The 20444-nt window shown below is 39.7% G+C and overlaps 1 protein-coding gene across 5 annotated transcripts in view; it reads left to right on the top strand.

Annotated features, from left to right (window-relative positions):
- Positions 1–20444, top strand: part of LOC136863970 (titin) — a 348159-nt gene that overhangs the window by 172265 nt on the left and 155450 nt on the right. For all 5 annotated transcript variants that reach the window (XM_067140439.2, XM_067140437.2, XM_067140436.2 and 2 more), the window contains one exon: positions 16788–16981. In XM_067140439.2, the coding sequence (XP_066996540.2) occupies positions 16788–16981 (194 nt within the window). The remainder of the gene's footprint in view (positions 1–16787; positions 16982–20444) is intronic.

Here is a 20444-nt window from a genome sequence, read left to right as displayed (position 1 = left end):
GCGATGGTATCACGCTCTCTATTCCATGATTATGGTTAAATTTCTTAGGCTTGTTTGAAATTTACGTTAGAAGATTGAAATTTACATTTTAAGAAAACTGACGTTACATTATTAAGATTTGGAATCTTCCCCTCAAGCTGGCTGTCAAAGGCAATCACTTAATAAGATCTGGACTGCCATTACCTTGAGCTGCTGGTCTGCTCGATGATGAACGATGCACCCCGCCTCCTCTCACAACCACACACTAGACTGGAGTGATGAATAAGACTTTGAGGCTCGAAAAAGTGCCAGGTTTTATACGCAAGAGGAAGGATCCAGAAAACTCTGGGCTAAGGCCCAACATACCCCCAACTCTTATTGGGTTATTTAAATAGATACAAGAAAATGCTAATTGGCTGAAAATTAAATATACAACATTTTCTATTGGCCAACATCTAAAGTTGGTGGTAGGAGATAGAAGTGTTGTCAACTTTAACATACAAAAAACAAAGAATAATCAACTCAGTGTAGTAAACCTTAAAATAAAATAAAAACTTGACAATTTTAATAATTCCTCTTCACACCAGAGGGCATAAGCATAGTTTGTAGTAGAGACATCTGTTGGTGCTAGTTGTTGCAAGTTTTAGATTTAAGATGGCATTTTCCAAGGCACTTCATTTAAATGAATGGGGCGAGTGTGGTATTATTATTTTTTTCTATTGGCTTTGCATTGCACCGACACAGATATGTCTTATGGCGATGATGGGACAGGAAGGAGCTAGGACTGGGAAGGAAGCAGCCGTGGCCTTAATTAAGGTACAGCTCCATCATTTGCCTGGTGTGAAAATCGGAAACCACGGAAAACCATCTTCAGGGCTGCCGACAGTGGGGTTCGAACCTACTTCTCCCGAATACTGGATCTGGCCGCACTTAAGCGACTGCAGCTATCGAGCTCGGTGTATTATTATTATTATTATTATTATTATTATTATTATTATTATTATTATTATTATTATTATTATTATTATTTCTGCCTACAGTATCTGCTGGGTGGATTGAGTAGCCCAATAGTTGCTCTTGCCGGTCTCAAGCCCGGAAAAATAGAGGAGGGTTGGCTTAAGGCCGTAAAATTACAGCCAGAAAATAAACACTTTGAGGCAATACAGGGCATGATGGTTCAACATGTTAGTGACAGTACCCCAACAGCTCCTGTTTCACATGTTAACGGTGGCTGAATAAATATCCTCTGTGGTTAACAACTGTAATTTTAAATCGGAGCTTGCTCCTCTTAAGGTTGATAATCTTTGTTAGTCAGATATATCAAAGTTTTTTAGTAAAAGAATTCCAGCGTCCAACTCCTTAAGGATGGAGAAGACCACATCGGATTCAGAGGGTAGTCACCCAAAAGACAAAAATGAATTTGAACACTCAAAAATACATACATATAACCAAACATACAAAGATACAATCAAACATAAGCATATTAACTACATTGCGACGCACAATATAAACTCCTTACTGAAAAGCAGAAAGCTCAAGAACTTCATAGATTAATTAGACAGGCAAAATATTCTTGTGGTAGGGTTCCAAGGAATGAGAAATTTAACAGAAGATCTGTTTGAATCTCAAGGTTATAGAGTGTACAATCTGAAGCCAGGCCAAAGGGTCATGAAACATTGCCCCCAATTTGGTGCAGGATTTATAGTAAATTTGAAAATAATAAATTCCATAATTGATTTTAAAGCCATCTCACCAAGAATTGCAATTCTAACTGTACAAACCACAAAAAACTTCATAAATGCTCATGCCCATACCAATGAAAAAAATTTCCTAACAAAAACTCTGCAAGAAGTCGATAATTTCTGGGATCTCCTTGATCAGACAATGAATAAAATAAATATGAATAACATCACGATCCATATAGGGGACTTTAACGCTCAAGTTGGTAAGGAAAGGATGTATCGAGATATAGTAGGAAAGTGGGCTCCTCATACATATACTAACAGAAATGGCCAAAGACTCAAAGAAATTTTCAGAACCCATGGACTAATCTCCAGATCTACATACTTTCAAAGAAAACCACACAAACTTAAAACTTGGAAACATCTTGATTGGACGAAAGGAGAATGACAGCTAGACCACGTATGTGTGGATAACTTCTTTCACAAGGTGCTCCACTATGTCAAAGTTCTAAGGGGAACAGACACTGGTTCAGATCATTACTTAATTAAAATCAAGATTAAATTTACTCCATTAAGAAAAAAAAAAAGACAAAATAGAGTTGGAGAGAAAAGGACATACGACCTTCATCAGTTGATCCAGAATGTCCAGTATCGGCAAAGAACAAGAACTACAAGACTAACAGACAATTTAGATGACCTAATATCAATTCTTAAACAGAATGCGGAAGATCAAGCTCCATTAAATCCAAGGAAAAGACATGCCTGGTGGACCTCTGATTGTGATAGAATGCATAAAGGAAGACATCAAGCTTGGTTGAAATTTCAAGCCCACAAAACAGAAGAAAACACAATGAACCGCAAGAATATCAGAAAAGAATTGACCCAAACTATTAGAAGAATTAAGAGAAAATATCAAAAAGATTTAATAAACTCTATTGAGGAAAATTATTACAAAACCAATTCTAGAGATTATTACAAAGCCTTTGGTAAACAATTGCAAAAATACAACTCCCCCCCTCCTTTTTGTTGGAAAATAAATATGGAAAAATAGGCATTACAATAAGGAAAATGCAGAAATCATGGCGGAAGCATTTAACAAGCTCTTGAACAGTGATGAATCTCAAAAGCTCTTATTAGTTGATACACATACCCCAATAAAAACGAAACCAGAAAATATAAACCCACCTACAGCAAAAGAAGTTGAAACAGTGCTTAAAGAAATGAAGAACTACGAGGCATGTGGAGAAGATCAGGTATTTGCAGAGATGTGGAAAACTCGGGTTATGGGTGAAGACCTTAACAGCATCTTAGGCAGAGAAGGAGACCTTTGGAATGGCGAAGGTGGTGGATGAGGCAACCTATCCTCTCTAGGAAAAATTAGAAGAGGGATCTTCAAAAGCTAGGGGAGTAAACCCCGAAAGAAAATCCTCAGATGCGTTAGGCTTAGCAGGTCAGCAGATGAGTAAATTTGTACTCGATTTCAACTATAATACAAGACTCGGATGGAAGTTTAAAAATGGAAATGGATTGACAAGTCTCTGGCTACACCTGCACAATATGATGGTAATGCTGATGTTCATGCAAGTGTTAGATCAGAGAACAAAACCTGATTTGGAAATATAAATAAATATTTTAACAATGAGTGGGAAGGAAAATGAATTAATTGACCTAATGGAGAGACGAAAACTCGACATCCTGGGATTAAGTGAAGTAAAATGGAAAGGGAAAGGAATGAAGAAACTAAGAAAGGGGTACACCTTGTACTGGATGGGTAACAATAAAGAGAAAAGAAATGGAGTGGGATTTATAGTGAATCAGAATGTTGAACCAATAGCTGAAGTTGAGTATGTAAATGAAAGAATTATAATAATGCACATACATGTAAACAAGGAATTACTGAAGGTAGTACAGGTGTATGCTCCACAGACAGGATGTAGCGTGGAGGAAAAAGAAGATTTCCTCAGTGGACTGGAAACACATATTGTTGGAGATGGGATCATGATAATGGGAGATCTGAATGCCCATGTGGGAGCTGATAGAATGGGATACGAGAATGTTCTGGGCCCACGTGGGTATGGCGATAGAAATGAAAATGGAGAGAAACTGTTGGACTTTAGTATCAGAAATAACCTGGTAATAAAGAACACATGGTTTATGAAGAGGAATAGCCATAAGATCAGCCAATATAGTTGGGTCGCACAGTATGGAACATTCATCGATTTTATAATAACAGACCAAGAATGAGCAAGATACATCATGAATATGAAGATAATCCCCAGTGAAAGAATGGAAGGTGTACATAGATTATTAATTGTGGAATTAAAACAAGTAAAAATCCCTAAAATTGTACTGAAGAAGAAACAAAAGATCAGGATTTGGGAATTGGAGGAGGAGGAGGATAAAAGAATGGCATTCCAAGATTGCATAAAAAGGAAGTTGCCTAATGCAGAAATACGAAGTGGAGAAGAAGAGTGGGACAATTTAAGACAGACATTTGTGGAAGCAGCAATTGAGGTTTGCGGGAAAATAAAACAAAGGATAAGGGAAAGGAGACACGGTGGTTGACAGTCATAATAAAAAAAGAAATAAAAGAAAGGAACAAGGTGAAGAAAGAAATGGATAAGGAAAAGCAAAAAACGTATGAGAGGGATGAGAATAAGTTGAAAAGTTTACATGTGGAATACAAAGTATTGAAACTACAAGTAAAGAGGAGTATCAAGGAAGAAAAGAAGAAATGTTGGGGAGAGTTTACGAACAACAAAATTGAGCAAGATAGTCAAGGAAATCAGAAACTATTAACAGAGTAATAAAATCGAAAAGAATAAATCAAGATAAAATCAAGGCATTAGAGAGAGAAGATGGATCCATAGTACATGACGAAAAGGGTCTTCAGAAGGCGAGGCAAAATATTTTGAAAAACTTTATAATGAGGATCACTGCTCAGAGGAAGAAGGAGATAAGAAGATGGAAGTAATAGTTGGAGAAAGAGAAGAGAACCTGATAACATGGTTGGAACTTGAAAGGGCAGTGAAAGCAATGACCAAAGGTAAAGCAAGTGGAAAAGACGAATTCAGTGCTGATATGATTAAGACAGCAGGAAGCAGTGGACTACACTGGGTATACCAAGCCCTCAGTGCCATATGGAAGGATGAAAGGATACCTGAGGATTGGCAACAAGGAATCATTGTACCGTTGTTCAGAAAAGGAAATAGGAAGAAACAAAAAAATTATAGAGTTATAACTCTATTATCACATGGGCTAAAAATAATGGAATGAAATGGCGTATGGCTTTTTAGTGCCGGGAGTGTCCAAGGGCAAGTTCGGCTTGCCAGATGCAGGTCTTTTGATTTGAGGCCCGTAGGCGACCTGCGTGGCATGATGAGGATGAAATGATGATGAAGACGACATGTACACCCAGTCCCCATGCCAGCGAAATTAACCAATTAGGTTAAAATTCCCAACCCCGCGGGAATCGAACCTGGGACCCCTGTGACCAAAGGCCAACACGCTAACCATTTAGCCATGGTGCCGGACAAAGTAATGGAGAAAGTCATAGACAAAAGACTGAGGGATATAATAGAAACGCAGAGGAAGAACAATATGGCTTTAGACTGAATAGTTCAACAATAGACTTGATATTACAGTGCGAACGGTAATGGAAAAACACCTGAAATGGAACAAGGAAATCATCATCGTATTTTTGGATTTGGAAAAAGCTTATGATACAGTTCCTACTGAAAAGGAATGTAACAAAATCATGAATTAACAAGATAAAAATGTTGTATCATGAGAGTAAAAGTGGTGTACAAGTGGGGAGTGGTGACTCTGAAACATTTTATACAAAAAAATTCTCAAGCAAGGAAGTGGATGGATGAAATCGTAAAACGTGTAAAACAGAGTATCAGTAGTGGTGAAGTGAATGCTTTAGTATTTACAGATGATGTGGTGATTTGGGGGAAAGGGAGAAAAGGAAGTACAAAGGAGACTGGACATTCGAAATAAAAAAATCTGAAGGAGTTTGGAATGGTAATTAGTAAAAAGAAAACTAAGGTTATGTTACAGGAAGATTCCCACCTTCCATTACTTGTACAATTTCTTATAGCTAGTTTATTGTTTACATGACATAATCCAGCTTAATCTCTAAGTCTGATACTAAATAGAACATGTTTTGTTCCAATTATGGAACATCTTCAGCTAAAAGATTTAACAAAAATTGACAGGACAATTAAAGTATATATGATGATTATTATTATTATGAGGAGATAAATGTTAATTCATGTTGGATAAAAATTTCCAACAAGTCAATGTCCAAATTAATGAATAAAATCGACATAAGGGGTCTTCTTTTTAGGCTGGAGAAGTATATACTTGCTGAGTCTTGAAGATAAAATTTAAGAATATAAAAGATTTTCTAACATATGATTGTCGGGGGAACTCTTGAGAACAACCGTAGTTGAAGTTGAATCTGAAGTTAGAATATTGTGGTAAGTCTCATAGTCGGTCATGTTGTGTTTAGCGTCCTCCCTTACGCCGTGTCGTCAACTGTATTGGAAGGTGGGAATCTTCTTGTATCATAACCTTAGTTGTGTTGAGCCAGTACGGGACAAAATATGAGATTTATAAGCTGTTTTTTTTATTATTATTTTTTTTTTATGACACGGTGTAAGGGAGGACGCTAAACACAACATTCTAACTTCAGATTCAACTTCAAATATGGTTGTTCTCAAGAGTTCCTCTGACAATCATATGTTAGACAATCTTTTATATTCTTAAATTTTATCTTCAAGACTCAACAAGTATATACTTCTCCAGCCTAAAAAGAAGACCCCTTACGTCGATTTTATTCATTAATTTGGACATTGACTTGTTGGAAATTTTAACCCAACATGAATGAACATTTTATCTCATCATCATATATTTCAATTGTCCTGTCAAGTTTTGTTAAATCTTTTAGCTGAAGAAGGGGCTGATTGGCCAAGGCGGTAAAGGCATACTTGGTTCGTCCGGAAGGACCTGGGTTCGAATCCCTGTCAGGAAGTCATAAAATTTAAGAAATGAGATTTCCACTTCCGGAGGTGCATATGGCCCTGAGGTTCACTCAGCCTGCACCAAAAATGAGTACCAGGTTAATTCCTGGGGGCAAAGGTGGCCGGGTGTAGAGCTAACCACTCTACCCCATCAAGTGCCGAGGTTATGAATAGTGGAAGCCTTTACCTTCCACCACTCCTAGGACCTTCATGGCCTGTACGGAGATAACTTTGCTTTGCTTCACTTTTTAGCTGAAGATATTCCATAATTGGAACGAAACATGTTCTATTTAGTATCACACTTAGAGATTAAGCTACCGAGCTCCATAGCTGCAGTCGCTTAAGTGCGGCCAGTATCCAGTAATCGGGAGATAGTGGGTTCGAGCCCCACTGTCGGCAGCCCTGAAGATGGTTTTCCGTGGTTTCCCATTTTCACACCAGGCAAATGCCGGGGCTGTACCTTAATTAAATGGCCGCTTCCTTCCAATTCCTAGGCCTTTCCTATCCCATCGTCGCCGTAAGACATATCTGTGTCGGTGCGACATAAAGCAAAAAAAAAAAAAAAAAGAAAAGATTAAGCTGGATTATGTCATGTAAACAATAACTAGCTATAAGAAACTGTACAAGTATTGGAAGGTGGGAACCTCCTTGTAACATAACCTTAGTTGTGTTGAGCCAATACGGGACAAAATATGAGATTTATAAGCTGTAAAAAGAAAACTGTAGTCATGCACTGTGGAAAAGAGAAAAAGAGAAGCCAAGTGAACATATATGGAGAACGGTTAGAGAATGTAGAACAGTTTACATATCTGGGTAGCATTATTAACACGTTGACTGCCAGGACACATAGCAAGAAATGTCCTGGTGGCCAAAGCATTTTTTCTTTTATGCATGTAGTAAATAATCAGTAAAACAAAATTCAAAGTTATATTTCACTTAAGTGTTCAGTGTACGTACAAAATACATTAAAAATTCCCAGCACCCCGAGGTACGGCCGTGGCCCCACAGGAAAGTTCACTGCATGGTTTTGCCTAGACAGCCAGAGCGGTACAGTCTAGCGGTACTAGAAGCTTACATTGCTTGATAGTACACATTGTAGGTAACAGAGCGTGCCACAATTCATTTACTAGCGCTTAGGACTACAATCGCAAGGCACTCATTATTTTACAGTAGGGTGTGTGTGAAATACTTGCGAGATATTTCTAAGTTATTTTACCAGTGAACGGAGAGGTTAGTTATAAAACTGAAACTGTTTTCTTCTCAAACTCAGAAGATAATGACACTACCCCTTCAGTATGAGAATTCTGGTAAGTAGTGTCCATGTCAAACTGATCTATTATATTTTGCAACACAAAAACTCTTCTCCAAATTAAATTTGAAATATATTTATTTCCTCTTTACTCCTTGCCAAATGCTCATTGGTAATGTAAAATTTTGCTACGTTGTCAATGAATGTTGTCAATTCAGAAAATGCAAATATGCTCATGTTTATGCTATATTTACTGCGTTTTGCGTAGAAATTAGCTCAGGTATGGGTGCAACAATTTGGTAGGAATCAGTGTGGTCTATTGATTGGGTAAGCATAAGCTTGGGGTGAAAATGGGAAATCACAGAAAACCATAATCAGGTTTCCCGACAGTAGGTTTCAGACCCACAATCTTCAAAATCTTGAGCTTGCGAGTTAGATAACCTGGCACACCTAAGCGCATGGCTAAACTGATTGGACAAATACTCTCATATTGCCAATAAAAGGAGGTTGGATTAATAAAAAATAAAGACTATATTTTGGAAACCAAGCACACCAGGATTTGCTCCAAGGCCATAGTGGTACGCTAGCATAGGGAATTCAACAGCTCAGCAGTCCGCCGGCCCAGCAGAGAAATTCATATAGCAACACCTGTCAGCGGTACTTTGTACCACTGTGACCTCATGAGATGCTCTCTCAGCAGTACAATGTACCGCTCTGGCAGCCAACGTGTTAATGGAAGTAATGAAATCAACCCTGAAATTAATAACAGACTAAGTAAAGGTACAACATTGCATCATCAAGTCAGAGAGCTTTTATGGGATGACAAAGTACCCAAGATAACAAAATGTTTTTGCTACGGGCTTTACGTCGCACCGACACAGATAGGTCTTATGGCGACGATGGGATAGGAAAGGCCTAGGAGTTGGAAGGAAGCGGCCATGGCCTTAATTAAGGTACAGCCCCAGCATTTGCCTGGTGTGAAAATGGGAAACCACGGAAAACCATTTTCAGGGCTGCCGATAGTGGGATTCGAACCTACTATCTCCCGGATGCAAGCTCACAGCCACGCGCCTCTACGCGCACAGCCAACTCGCCCGGTGATAACAAAATTAACATTATATAAACAGTATTTCATACCAATTGTAACATACGGGCTAGAAACGCTGGTAACTAATAAGAGACAAGATAGTAAGATCCAAGCAGTAGAAATGAAATTTTTAAGAACATCGGTTAAAAAAAACAAGAAGAGATAGAATCCAAAATATTAAAATCAGAGAAGAGCTTAGAACTGTTGGTACAGAACATACAGAAAGCAAGACTGAGATGGTTCGGACATGTAACAAGAATGGGAAAGGAACAGGTAGCAAGAAGGGAATTAGAAAGAGAAGTTAAGGGAAAGAGACCAGTTGGAAGACCAAGAAGAAGGTGGATGGATCAGATTTGGAAGGACATTAGAGGAGCTGGATTGGATGTGGCGGAAGTAATGGAGCAGGAAAACTGGAAGGACAGAAAGGAGTGGAGGCGGTTTGTTAACCACACCCAGGCAACTGGAGTGGGATATTGATGATGATGATGACGACGACGACGACGATGATGATGGAAATATGCCAGCTGTGCAACTCAGACATCCCTCCATATGATATTACAGAAGATTTGGATATCAGAAAAATTCCCAGAACAATGGACAACAGCTATAATTAATCCAATTCATAAGAAAGGTGAAAAAAGTAATCCAGGCAACTATAGAGGCATTTCCATCCTTGACTGCATGTATAAGATTTTCTCTAAGTTGCTATATAATCTGATTAAAGAACAAATTGATCAAGAGTTAGGTGAATACCAGGGAGACTTCAAACCTTGGAGAAGCTGCTCTGAACAAATAACAACTTTGAAGCTAGTCATGGCATATTACAGAAAACAAAACAAGCCACTTTCAATAGCATTTATAGATTTCAAGGAAGCTTGTGATTCCTTCCATAGACCATCATTATTAAAAATTTTAAGATATTTCAGACTTCACCCCAAGCTAATCAAATTGATTGAACTTACTTTAACTAATACAACTTCTAAAATTAAGTTCAGAGGAGAACTTTCTGAACCATTCTTGCTAACAACTGGTTTAAGACAGGGTGACGGATTGTCACCTCTTCTTTTTAACTGTGCACTAGAGTATGTTATGAGGGAATGGCACAAGAAGAACTCAAAAAATACAAAAATTGGAACCCAGAAGGATAACATACATATGAACTGTCTAGGATTTGCTGATGATCTAGCTCTTCTGGCTAATGATATACAGGAAACATAACAACAAATAAAATCTTTACAGGAAATAGCTTAAAATATTGGTTTGAAAATGTCATTTGAAAAAACAGAAATTATGCTAACTCAACTTCCACTTGCTAACAAAATTTTTTGGCTAGTGACTTTACGTCACACTGGCACAGTTAGGTCTTATGGCGACGATGGGATAGGAAAGACCTAGGAATTGGAAGGAAGCGGCCGTGGCCTTAATTAAGGTACAGCCCCAGCATTTGGCTGGTGTGAAAATGGGAAAACCATCTTCAGGGCTTCCGACAGTGGGATTAGAACCCACTATCTCCCGGATGCAAGCTCATAGCCACGCGCCCCTAACCACATGGCCAACTCGCCTGGTGCATACAAAATTAAGCTGGGAGACCAAGAAATAAAAATTGTAGAAAAATTTAAATATTTAGGTGAAATAATCACATATAACCTGAACGAGAAACCAGCATGGCAAAATAGAATAGATAAACACGTTACAGCACAGCATGTTACCAAGAATACATATAATAAAAAGTGTCTCTCTATAGCAACCAAACTGAAACACTACAAAACAGTCACCCAGCCACAAATTACATATGCATGTGAAACATTATTCAAAACAACAAACACAGTTGCGTAAGATGAAAATGAAAATCTACCACATGTTTTCCAGTCATTGACCGGGTAAGGATGGAATGAATGAAACATATATAGGCTATTATTACAATGGGGTTGCCACTCCCAAGGTGATTTATTAATGAGTGATAAATGCTACGAAATGATAATGGAGAGTGTTGCTGGAATGAAAGATGACAGGGAAAACCGGAGTACCCGGAGAAAAACCTGTCCTGCCTCCGCTTTGTCCAGCACAAATCTCACATGGAGTGGCCGGGATTTGAACCTCGGTATCCAGCGGTGAGAGGCCGACACGCTGCCGTCTGAGCCACGGTGGCTTTGTTGCAATAGATAGAGTACTTCAATTAGAAAGGAGAATAGTGAGAACCTGTTTAAATAAAAATTATCAAGTAAACGGAGTCTGGAGACTAGCTTCCAATGAGACAGTTTATAAAGAAATAGAACCTGTGACTAGCACAATGAAAAAGAAACGATTATCATTCTTAGGCCATTTAATACGGTCACCAGAAAATAGAATCAGTAGAAAGATAATAGATAAATTATGGAAGAGTAAGAGTATGAATAATATTAGATGGATCATATAACTTAAAGAAGACATGAGAGAGTTGCATATTACAATAGAAGATTTAAAATACAAAACAAATACAGCCAACATACTGAAAGATAAACACACTAGACTACAGACAAAAATCAACAAGCAGAGAATAGGAAGAGTGATTCCAGAAGCAGAAAGAAAATTACATTCAGAAAGGATGAAACAGTATTGGGCTGACAAAAAGAAGAAAAACCTGCATACACCTAACTCAGTAGTCCTATGTTGGCTAAGAAATTTAAATTAATTTATAATTAAATTTATTATTATTATTATTATTATTATTATTATTATTATTATTATTATTATTATTATTATTGGGAAGTAGTGTTACCAATTTAAGGTGTATTTTTTGTATATTATGTTTTATAGAATCATCTGTAATTGGGCAAATAACTTGTTGATGAAAAATAAATCTAATACTAATACTAATTATTGTACACTTAATTTGCAAAAAAAATTGTGCACCTTGAAGGATTTGTAATTTTGCTTCAAAATTCAGCATGCAGACACATCTCAAGCAGATAGTCAATTGATTATTGTAGTGATGTGGTTAGTTGAATGGTCTTGACACCAGAGGCTTTGAATGTGCTACCATCTGTGGCCTACATAAAGGCTGGTAGAGGCTAATGATTGGTAAAGGAACGCTGCTTATGGTTGTGGAAATCTCATCGACCACTCGACATGGCTCTACGATGCATTCAAAGAGTTATTGTTTAGTTATCAGAGTTTGAGAGGGATCACATTATCAGAACGCGCAAGGGCAGATATTTGCATCGGCGAATCACCCCTCCCCTAGGCCATTCTGATCAGACTGACAGGGTGTTTTGGGACCGGTGTATGTGTGAGGGTACACACACACAATAGTGGGGTTCAGGATGCCCTCGACTGACCATGAGGAAAGAGGATCATCAGATCCTGCGACAAGCATGAGTAGATGATATAGATGTTGATTCCCATAAGGAATCTGAAATATTTGTCCCGAATGAGTAAATTTATAATACCAATATAAATTGTCTGTTATTGGACATTATAACTTTTTAGCTAACTCATTCCTGGTTGCCAGCGTTTCACCCCCGTGTGCTAAGTTGGGCTCATCAGTTGGTACCTAGCACACTACCAAGACGCATGGCTAGTGCATACCGTGGAGGCCACTGTGTAGGCTACTTGAAGCCACCGGCAGTGCCAACGCACAATGAGAGACTTTGTCTCACTACCAAAAATTGATGCCTGCTTGGCCATCAGATGATATAGATGTTGATTCCCATAGGGAATCTGAAAAATTTGTCCCGAACGAGTAAATTTATAATACCAATATAAATGGTCCGTTATTGGACATTATTAATTTTCCAGCTAACTCATTCCTGGTTGCCAGCATTTACCCCCGTGTGCTAGGTTGGGCTCATCAGTTGGTATCTGGCACACCTACCAAGACGCATGGCTAGTGCATACCGTGGAGGGCACTGCATAGGCATGCATTGGTACTGCCTGTAGCTTCAAGTAGCCTACGCAGTGGCCTCCACGGTATGCACTAGCCATGCATCTTGGTAGGTGTGCTAGGTACCAACTGATGAGCCCAACCTAGCACACGGGGATGAAACGCTGGCAACCAGGAATGAGTTAGCTGGAAAATTTATAATGTCCAATAACGGACCATTTATATTGGTATTATAAGCACGAGTAGATCAACTTTTGCGTTGTCTGCTATCCTGGCAGATATAGCACCATTGTTAAAGGGCGGTGTGTCTGCCCAAACCATTCCTAGGCATTTGGTTGAAGGAAAGTCTCTCTCACGGCACCCATTCGATGTCAAGAAAGACAAACCTGGACTGGTATGGACTAGAACTGGGTTACCAATATAAATGGTCCGTTATTGGACATTACAAATTTTCCAGCCAGCTCATTCCCGGTTGCCAGCGTTTCGCCCTCGTGTGCTAGGGTGGGCTCATCAGTTGGTACCTAGCACACCTACCAATACGCTGGCCAGCGCATACCGTGGAGGCCACTGCGTAGGTTAACTGGAGCCACCGGCAGTGCCAATGCACTAAGAGACTTTGTCTCATCACTAAAAATTGATGCCTGCTTGGCCATCAGATGATATAGATGTTGATTCCCATAGGGAATCTGAAATATTTGTCCTGAATGAGCAAATTTATAATACCAATATAAATGGTCCGTTATTGGACATTACAAATTTTCCAGCCAGCTCATTCCCGGTTGCCAGCGTTTCGCCCTCGTGTGCTAGGGTGGGCTCATCAGTTGGTACCTAGCACACCTACCAATACGCTGGCCAGCGCATACCGTGGAGGCCACTGCGTAGGCTAACTGGAGCCACCGGCAGTGCCAATGCACTAAGAGACTTTGTCTCATCACTAAAAATTGATGCCTGCTTGGCCATCAGATGATATAGATGTTGATTCCCATAGGGAATCTGAAATATTTGTCCTGAATGAGCAAATTTATAATACCAATATAAATGGTCCGTTATTGGACATTACAAATTTTCCAGCCAGCTCATTCCCGGTTGCCAGCGTTTCGCCCTCGTGTGCTAGGGTGGGCTCATCAGTTGGTACCTAGCACACCTACCAATACGCTGGCCAGCGCATACCGTGGAGGCCACTGCGTAGGCTAACTGGAGCCACCGGCAGTGCCAATGCACTAAGAGACTTTGTCTCATCACTAAAAATTGATGCCTGCTTGGCCATCAGATGATATAGATGTTGATTCCCATAGGGAATCTGAAATATTTGTCCTGAATGAGCAAATTTATAATACCAATATAAATGGTCCGTTATTGGACATTACAAATTTTCCAGCCAGCTCATTCCCGGTTGCCAGCGTTTCGCCCTCGTGTGCTAGGGTGGGCTCATCAGTTGGTACCTAGCACACCTACCAATACGCTGGCCAGCGCATACCGTGGAGGCCACTGCGTAGGCTAACTGGAGCCACCGGCAGTGCCAATGCACTAAGAGACTTTGTCTCATCACTAAAAATTGATGCCTGCTTGGCCATCAGATGATATAGATGTTGATTCCCATAGGGAATCTGAAATATTTGTCCTGAATGAGCAAATATATAATACCAATATAAATGGTCCGTTATTGGACATTACAAATTTTCCAGCCAGCTCATTCCCGGTTGCCAGCGTTTCGCCCTCGTGTGCTAGGGTGGGCTCATCAGTTGGTACCTAGCACACCTACCAATACGCTGGCCAGCGCATACCGTGGAGGCCACTGCGTAGGCTAACTGGAGCCACCGGCAGTGCCAATGCGCTAAGAGACTTTGTCTCATCACTAAAAATTGATGCCTGCTTGGCCATCAGATGATATAGATGTTGATTCCCATAGGGAATCTGAAATATTTGTCCTGAATGAGCAAATTTATAATACCAATATAAATGGTCCGTTATTGGACATTACAAATTTTCCAGCCAGCTCATTCCCAGTTGCCAGCGTTTCGCCCCGGTTAGCCTACGCAGTGGCCTCCACGGTATGCGCTGGCCAGCGTATTGGTAGGTAGGGTGAAACGCTGGCAACCGGGAATGAGCTGGCTGGAAAATTTGTAATGTCCAATAACGGACCATTTATATTGGTATTATAAATTTGCTCATTCAGGACAAATATTTCAGATTCCCTATGGGAATCAACATCTATATCATCTGATGGCCAAGCAGGCATCAATTTTTAGTGATGAGACAAAGTCTCTTAGTGCATTGGCACTGCCGGTGGCTCCAGTTAGCCTACGCAGTGTCCTCCACGGTATGCGCTGGCCAGCGTATTGGTAGGTGTGCTAGGTACCAACTGATGAGCCCACCCTAGCACACGAGGGCGAAACGCTGGCAACCGGGAATGAGCTGGCTGGAAAATTTGTAATGTCCAATAACGGACCATTTATATTGGTATTATAAATTTGCTCATTCAGGACAAATATTTCAGATTCCTTATGGGAATCAACATCTATATCATCTGATGGCCAAGCAGGCATCAATTTTTAGTGATGAGACAAAGTCTCTTAGTGCATTGGCACTGCCGGTGGCTCCAGTTAGCCTACGCAGTGGCCTCCACGGTATGCGCTGGCCAGCGTATTGGTAGGTTTGCTAGGTACCAACTGATGAGCCCACCCTAGCACACGAGGGCGAAACGCTGGCAACCGGGAATGAGCTGGCTGGAAAATTTGTAATGTCCAATAACGGACCATTTATATTGGTATTATAAATTTGCTCATTCAGGACAAATATTTCAGATTCCCTATGGGAATCAACATCTATATCATCTGATGGCCAAGCAGGCATCAATTTTTAGTGATGAGACAAAGTCTCTTAGTGCATTGGCACTGCCGGTGGCTCCAGTTAGCCTACGCAGTGGCCTCCACGGTATGCGCTGGCCAGCGTATTGGTAGGTGTGCTAGGTACCAACTGATGAGCCCACCCTAGCACACGAGGGCGAAACGCTGGCAACCGGGAATGAGCTGGCTGGAAAATTTGTAATGTCCAATAACGGACCATTTATATTGGTATTATAAATTTGCTCATTCAGGACAAATATTTCAGATTCCCTATGGGAATCAACATCTATATCATAGTTCTGGGTTGTCATTAGTGATGAATCCACTTTATCTTTGCACGCTAAAAATGGCTGTATTTGCATTTGGAGGCCACATGTGAGCGTCTTAATCTTACATTTGGTGTAACAAAATACACTACCCTCACCATTGGTGTGTTGTTCTGGGCAGCGTTTGCATACAACAGTCAGTCACCCCTAGTAGTGATATGAGGGACACTGACAGTACAGCGATATGTCCAGGCCATCCATTTTTCAGAAGGGCAATGCTGGCAACACATAGCAAGTGTACCACAGGAACACCTCCACAACCTTGCTATACTTCCATAGTCTGGTCGATCACCAGATTTATCACCCATCGAACATGTCTGGGACCATTTGAGGGGCCAATATCAGCAGCCTAGGAATTGACGTGGTCTACAGAACCAGATGAACCAGAAATGGTCAGATGTGCCACCGGACACCATACAAAACCTTGCTCGCTGTATAACAGTAGAGGACTAGAGTCTTGCTTTAACTGCTCATTTTCCACAATAAATTATCGTTTTGCTCTGACATTGTATCACTTGCATCAACATTACAATCCCTCATATTGAGTTTCATGCGATTCTGACAGCTTCTGCATTGTGCACAGTTTTGTTTGCATATGACTCTATTTCAGGTTGATTATTCTGTAATGATACTTGCAGTTTCTATTTCATGTATACTTGTAATATGCGTTATAAATTAGACTTCCTGTCTGTTATTTAATATTATCTTTAAAACATGTTCCTGTTTTAGATCTATTATGATGAAGATAATGTTGCAACATTGATCATCAGTGAAGTCTTCCCAGAAGATGCTGGTACTTACACCTGTGTAGCAAAGAATGCTGCAGGTTTTGCTTCAAGTTCAACAGTACTAATTGTTGAGGGTCCACTTTCTGATCATGGTTCTGATATTACTACTACTGTGTCACGAAGGAGTCTTTCGAGGTAATGTATAAGTGATTGAAGTAACCTCTTCCAGATTATAAATTTGATGTTTTGTTGGTAACATCAGTACTTCTTCAGTCCTGACCTGGCTAGTCCATGCTCAATGGCTATGTGCAATTGGTCAGCTTTAAGTACCATACTCCATACTATCAGATGCTGTACTACTTTCCTAGTAAAAATTATCAAAAACAAATATCTACTTTCACAGAATTTTTAAATGTACAGTACTTATTACTGTATATTGAAGAGATTCAGCTAAAAGAACGAATACTATATTTTTAACAATAAGTAAGTTGCAAACAATTACCAAATGTTGTCAATACGTCAGCAGAAAGACACAGAATTAAGAGTCTAAAATGGAATGTATAAATATGCATCACAAAGGAGAGGACCATTGTTTTTGTGGGTTTAGCTGAAAAGTAGTCATTTCAAGAAAACGATTTTAAAAGTAAAGAAATTAATTAGTGAATCATTTAAGTGGAAGCCATTTTCTTTCAGTTTTGACTCCAATATCATTGTAACTTTAAGTTTTCTAGTCTGGAAAATGTAAGGATTATAAGTTTAAATAAATGAATAAATAAATAAAATAAATAAGTAAGAAAATAAATAAATAAATAAATAAATAAATTGCTCTGACACAAACTTCTTATTGTATAAAAAATTATTCTTTTCATAATGCTGAAGTAACACCTTGAAACAAATTGCACACAGAATGTAAAATGGCTATGTGCAGAGCTTCCTGCTGTATGCGTGCCTAGACTGTGCAGTCTATTATCTAAGACAAGTGACTATAAGATATTGATTTGTAGTTGACCAAATTAGACTCTGTATACTCTGTAAGATCAAAAGTATCTAAACACCCTTCTGTACTCATAAATTAGAACCTGGATATCCATGTGACCACCCCTGATGTCATAAAATGTTGTTTAGTTCTCAGCGCTGTTCAGCGCTGTGAGATAATTGCAGAATGGGTGGAGCAAGAGAGCATTGTGACTTTGATTTGAAATTGTTGCCACATCAATAAGCAATGAGTCAGGGCCATTCTACCTTTCTCAGTTTCCCAGATTCAATTGTCGGGGATGTGATTGTAAAGTGGAAATGAAAAGATACAACCACAATAGAATCATTACCAGGTAGGCCACATATGCAGACTGACAGGGACCTTTGAGCACTGAAGATGGTTTGGGAAATTGCATGACATCATGTAATAATTGTAACCATTATTGGCTGATTACAAATAATAATAATAATAATAATAATAATAATAATAATAATAATAATAATAATAATAATAATAATAATAATAATAATAATAATAATAATCTTCTTCTTCTCTTCTCTTCTTAATCCATTTCGTTTTCCAGATTCTCTCTGGGTAGGGTAGTATACCAAAGCTCTCCACCTTACTCGATCTTTCCACCATTCCTCTTCTAGTACTTTATTGCTATCAACTCCTATTTGCAATACAGTTCACAACAGAGCTCCTCCATTTCATTCTTTTTTTTTTTTTTGCTACTTGCTTTACGTCGCACCGACACCGACATAGTTAGGTCTTATGGCGACCCATTTCATTCTAGGCTGTCCCCTAGGCCTCTTTCCAATCTCTGTATCCATGAATGTTTTCTTTGGTATTCTCTCTCCTGGCATTGTCATCATGTGTCCAAACCATTTTAGCTTGGAATCTCTTCTTCAAGTTTACACACTCCCACACTTCTCCTTATTTGCTCATTTCGTATTCTATCTCGTCTTGTCTTTCCCTGCTTGCTCCTCAAGAACCTCATTTCAGCTGCTTGTATCTTACTTCAGTTCTGCTTAGTCAACGTCCAGGCTGCTGAAACATAGGTCCATATAGGTTTATAATAGGATGAGTATAAAACCTCCTTGCACTTCATTGGCACATCTTTGTTCCATACAATGTCTCCCACACACTGGTAGAAACTTGCAGACTACTGTATTCTTAAATCAATTTCTCCATCCAAATTTCCATCTTATGGCAACAGGATTTTCTGTTACCTCTCGTCATGATCAAAGTCTTGCTTTTCGCAGTACTAATCTTCATTCCAAAATTTCTTATCTCCTCGTTCCATAAATCAACTTGTGTCTGTACTTCCTCTTCATTATCTCCCCAAACTACAATGTCATCAGCAAAGAGCATAGACTTTACTTACTCACCCATCATCTTCTCCTTGATGTTATGTAGAATTCTATCCATGATAATAATGAAGACAATACACTTCCCTGTCTTAAGCCTGTCTCAACTACCGAGCTCGTTAGCTGCACTCGCTTAAGTGCGGCCAGTATCCAGTATTCGGAAGATAGTGGGTTCGAACCCCACTATCGGCAGCCCTGAAGATGGTTTTCCGTGGTTTCCCATTTTCACACCAGGCAAATGCTGGGGCTGTACCTTAATTAAGGCCACGGCCGCTTCTTTTCCATTCCAAGGCCTTTCCTGTCCCATCGTCACCATAAGACCTATCTGTGTCGGTGCAATGTAAAGCAAATAGCGAAAGAAAGAATATATGTATTCACCTAAAATTATATTTTTGTGTGATAAGTCTCTGAACAATTTGGGAGAAGCAGTGAAGTTTTGGATTTCTTGCACTGCCACATTGTCTCTCTTCTTTTCTTTTGTTTTCAGCACACAAAACACCACTTAGAGGGATTGTTCTGTCTTTTCTTTTCTTCAGTACTAGGCATGGGCATGGGAAAATGAGTCCAGTTTCTAGCTTATAACCGAAGAGGGGTTGCGCCAGACCTTGTAATCGGGCGGCTCCATGGTCGCAAGTAAATGTGTTACAACAGCCACACGGAAGGCTGTGTAGTATGATTTCCTATGCTCTGACTGTTGGAAAGTGCAGTTCACTACGAAGAAATTGAAAAGACTATTGTCTCCTCTATGAACCATGTGACCTTGCCGTGGTGGGGAGGCTTGTGTGTCCCAACGACGCAGATAGCCGAGCCGCAGGTGCAACCATATCGGATGGGTATCTGTTGAGAGACCAGACTAACGAATGGTTCATCGAAAGTGGGGTAACAGCCTTTGGGAAGTTGCAAGGGCAGCAGTCTGGATGATTGACTGATATGGCCTTGTAATAATACTCAACATGGCTTAGCTGTGTTGATACTGCTACACGGCTGAAAGCAGTGGGAAACTACAGCCGTAACTAACTCCCGAGGATATGCAGGTCTCTCTGTGTGAATGATATACTGATGATGGCTTCCTCCCGGGTAAAATATTCCGGAGGTAAACTAGTCCCCCATTTGGATCTCCGGGTGGGGACTACATGAGAGGGGGCGATCATCCGGAAGATGGATACTGATATTCTGCGAGTCGGAGCATGGAATGTTAGAAGTTTGAATCGTTGTGGTAGATTAGAGAATCTGAAAATGGAGATGGATAGACTAAAGTTAGATGTAGTTGGTATAAGTGAAGTACGTTGGCAGAAAGAACAGGATTTTTGGT

This window comes from Anabrus simplex, chromosome 2 (genome assembly GCF_040414725.1).
Source record: "Anabrus simplex isolate iqAnaSimp1 chromosome 2, ASM4041472v1, whole genome shotgun sequence".
NCBI classification, from domain to species: Eukaryota; Metazoa; Arthropoda; class Insecta; order Orthoptera; family Tettigoniidae; genus Anabrus; species Anabrus simplex.
This window is presented reverse-complemented; position numbering and strand designations above follow the sequence as displayed.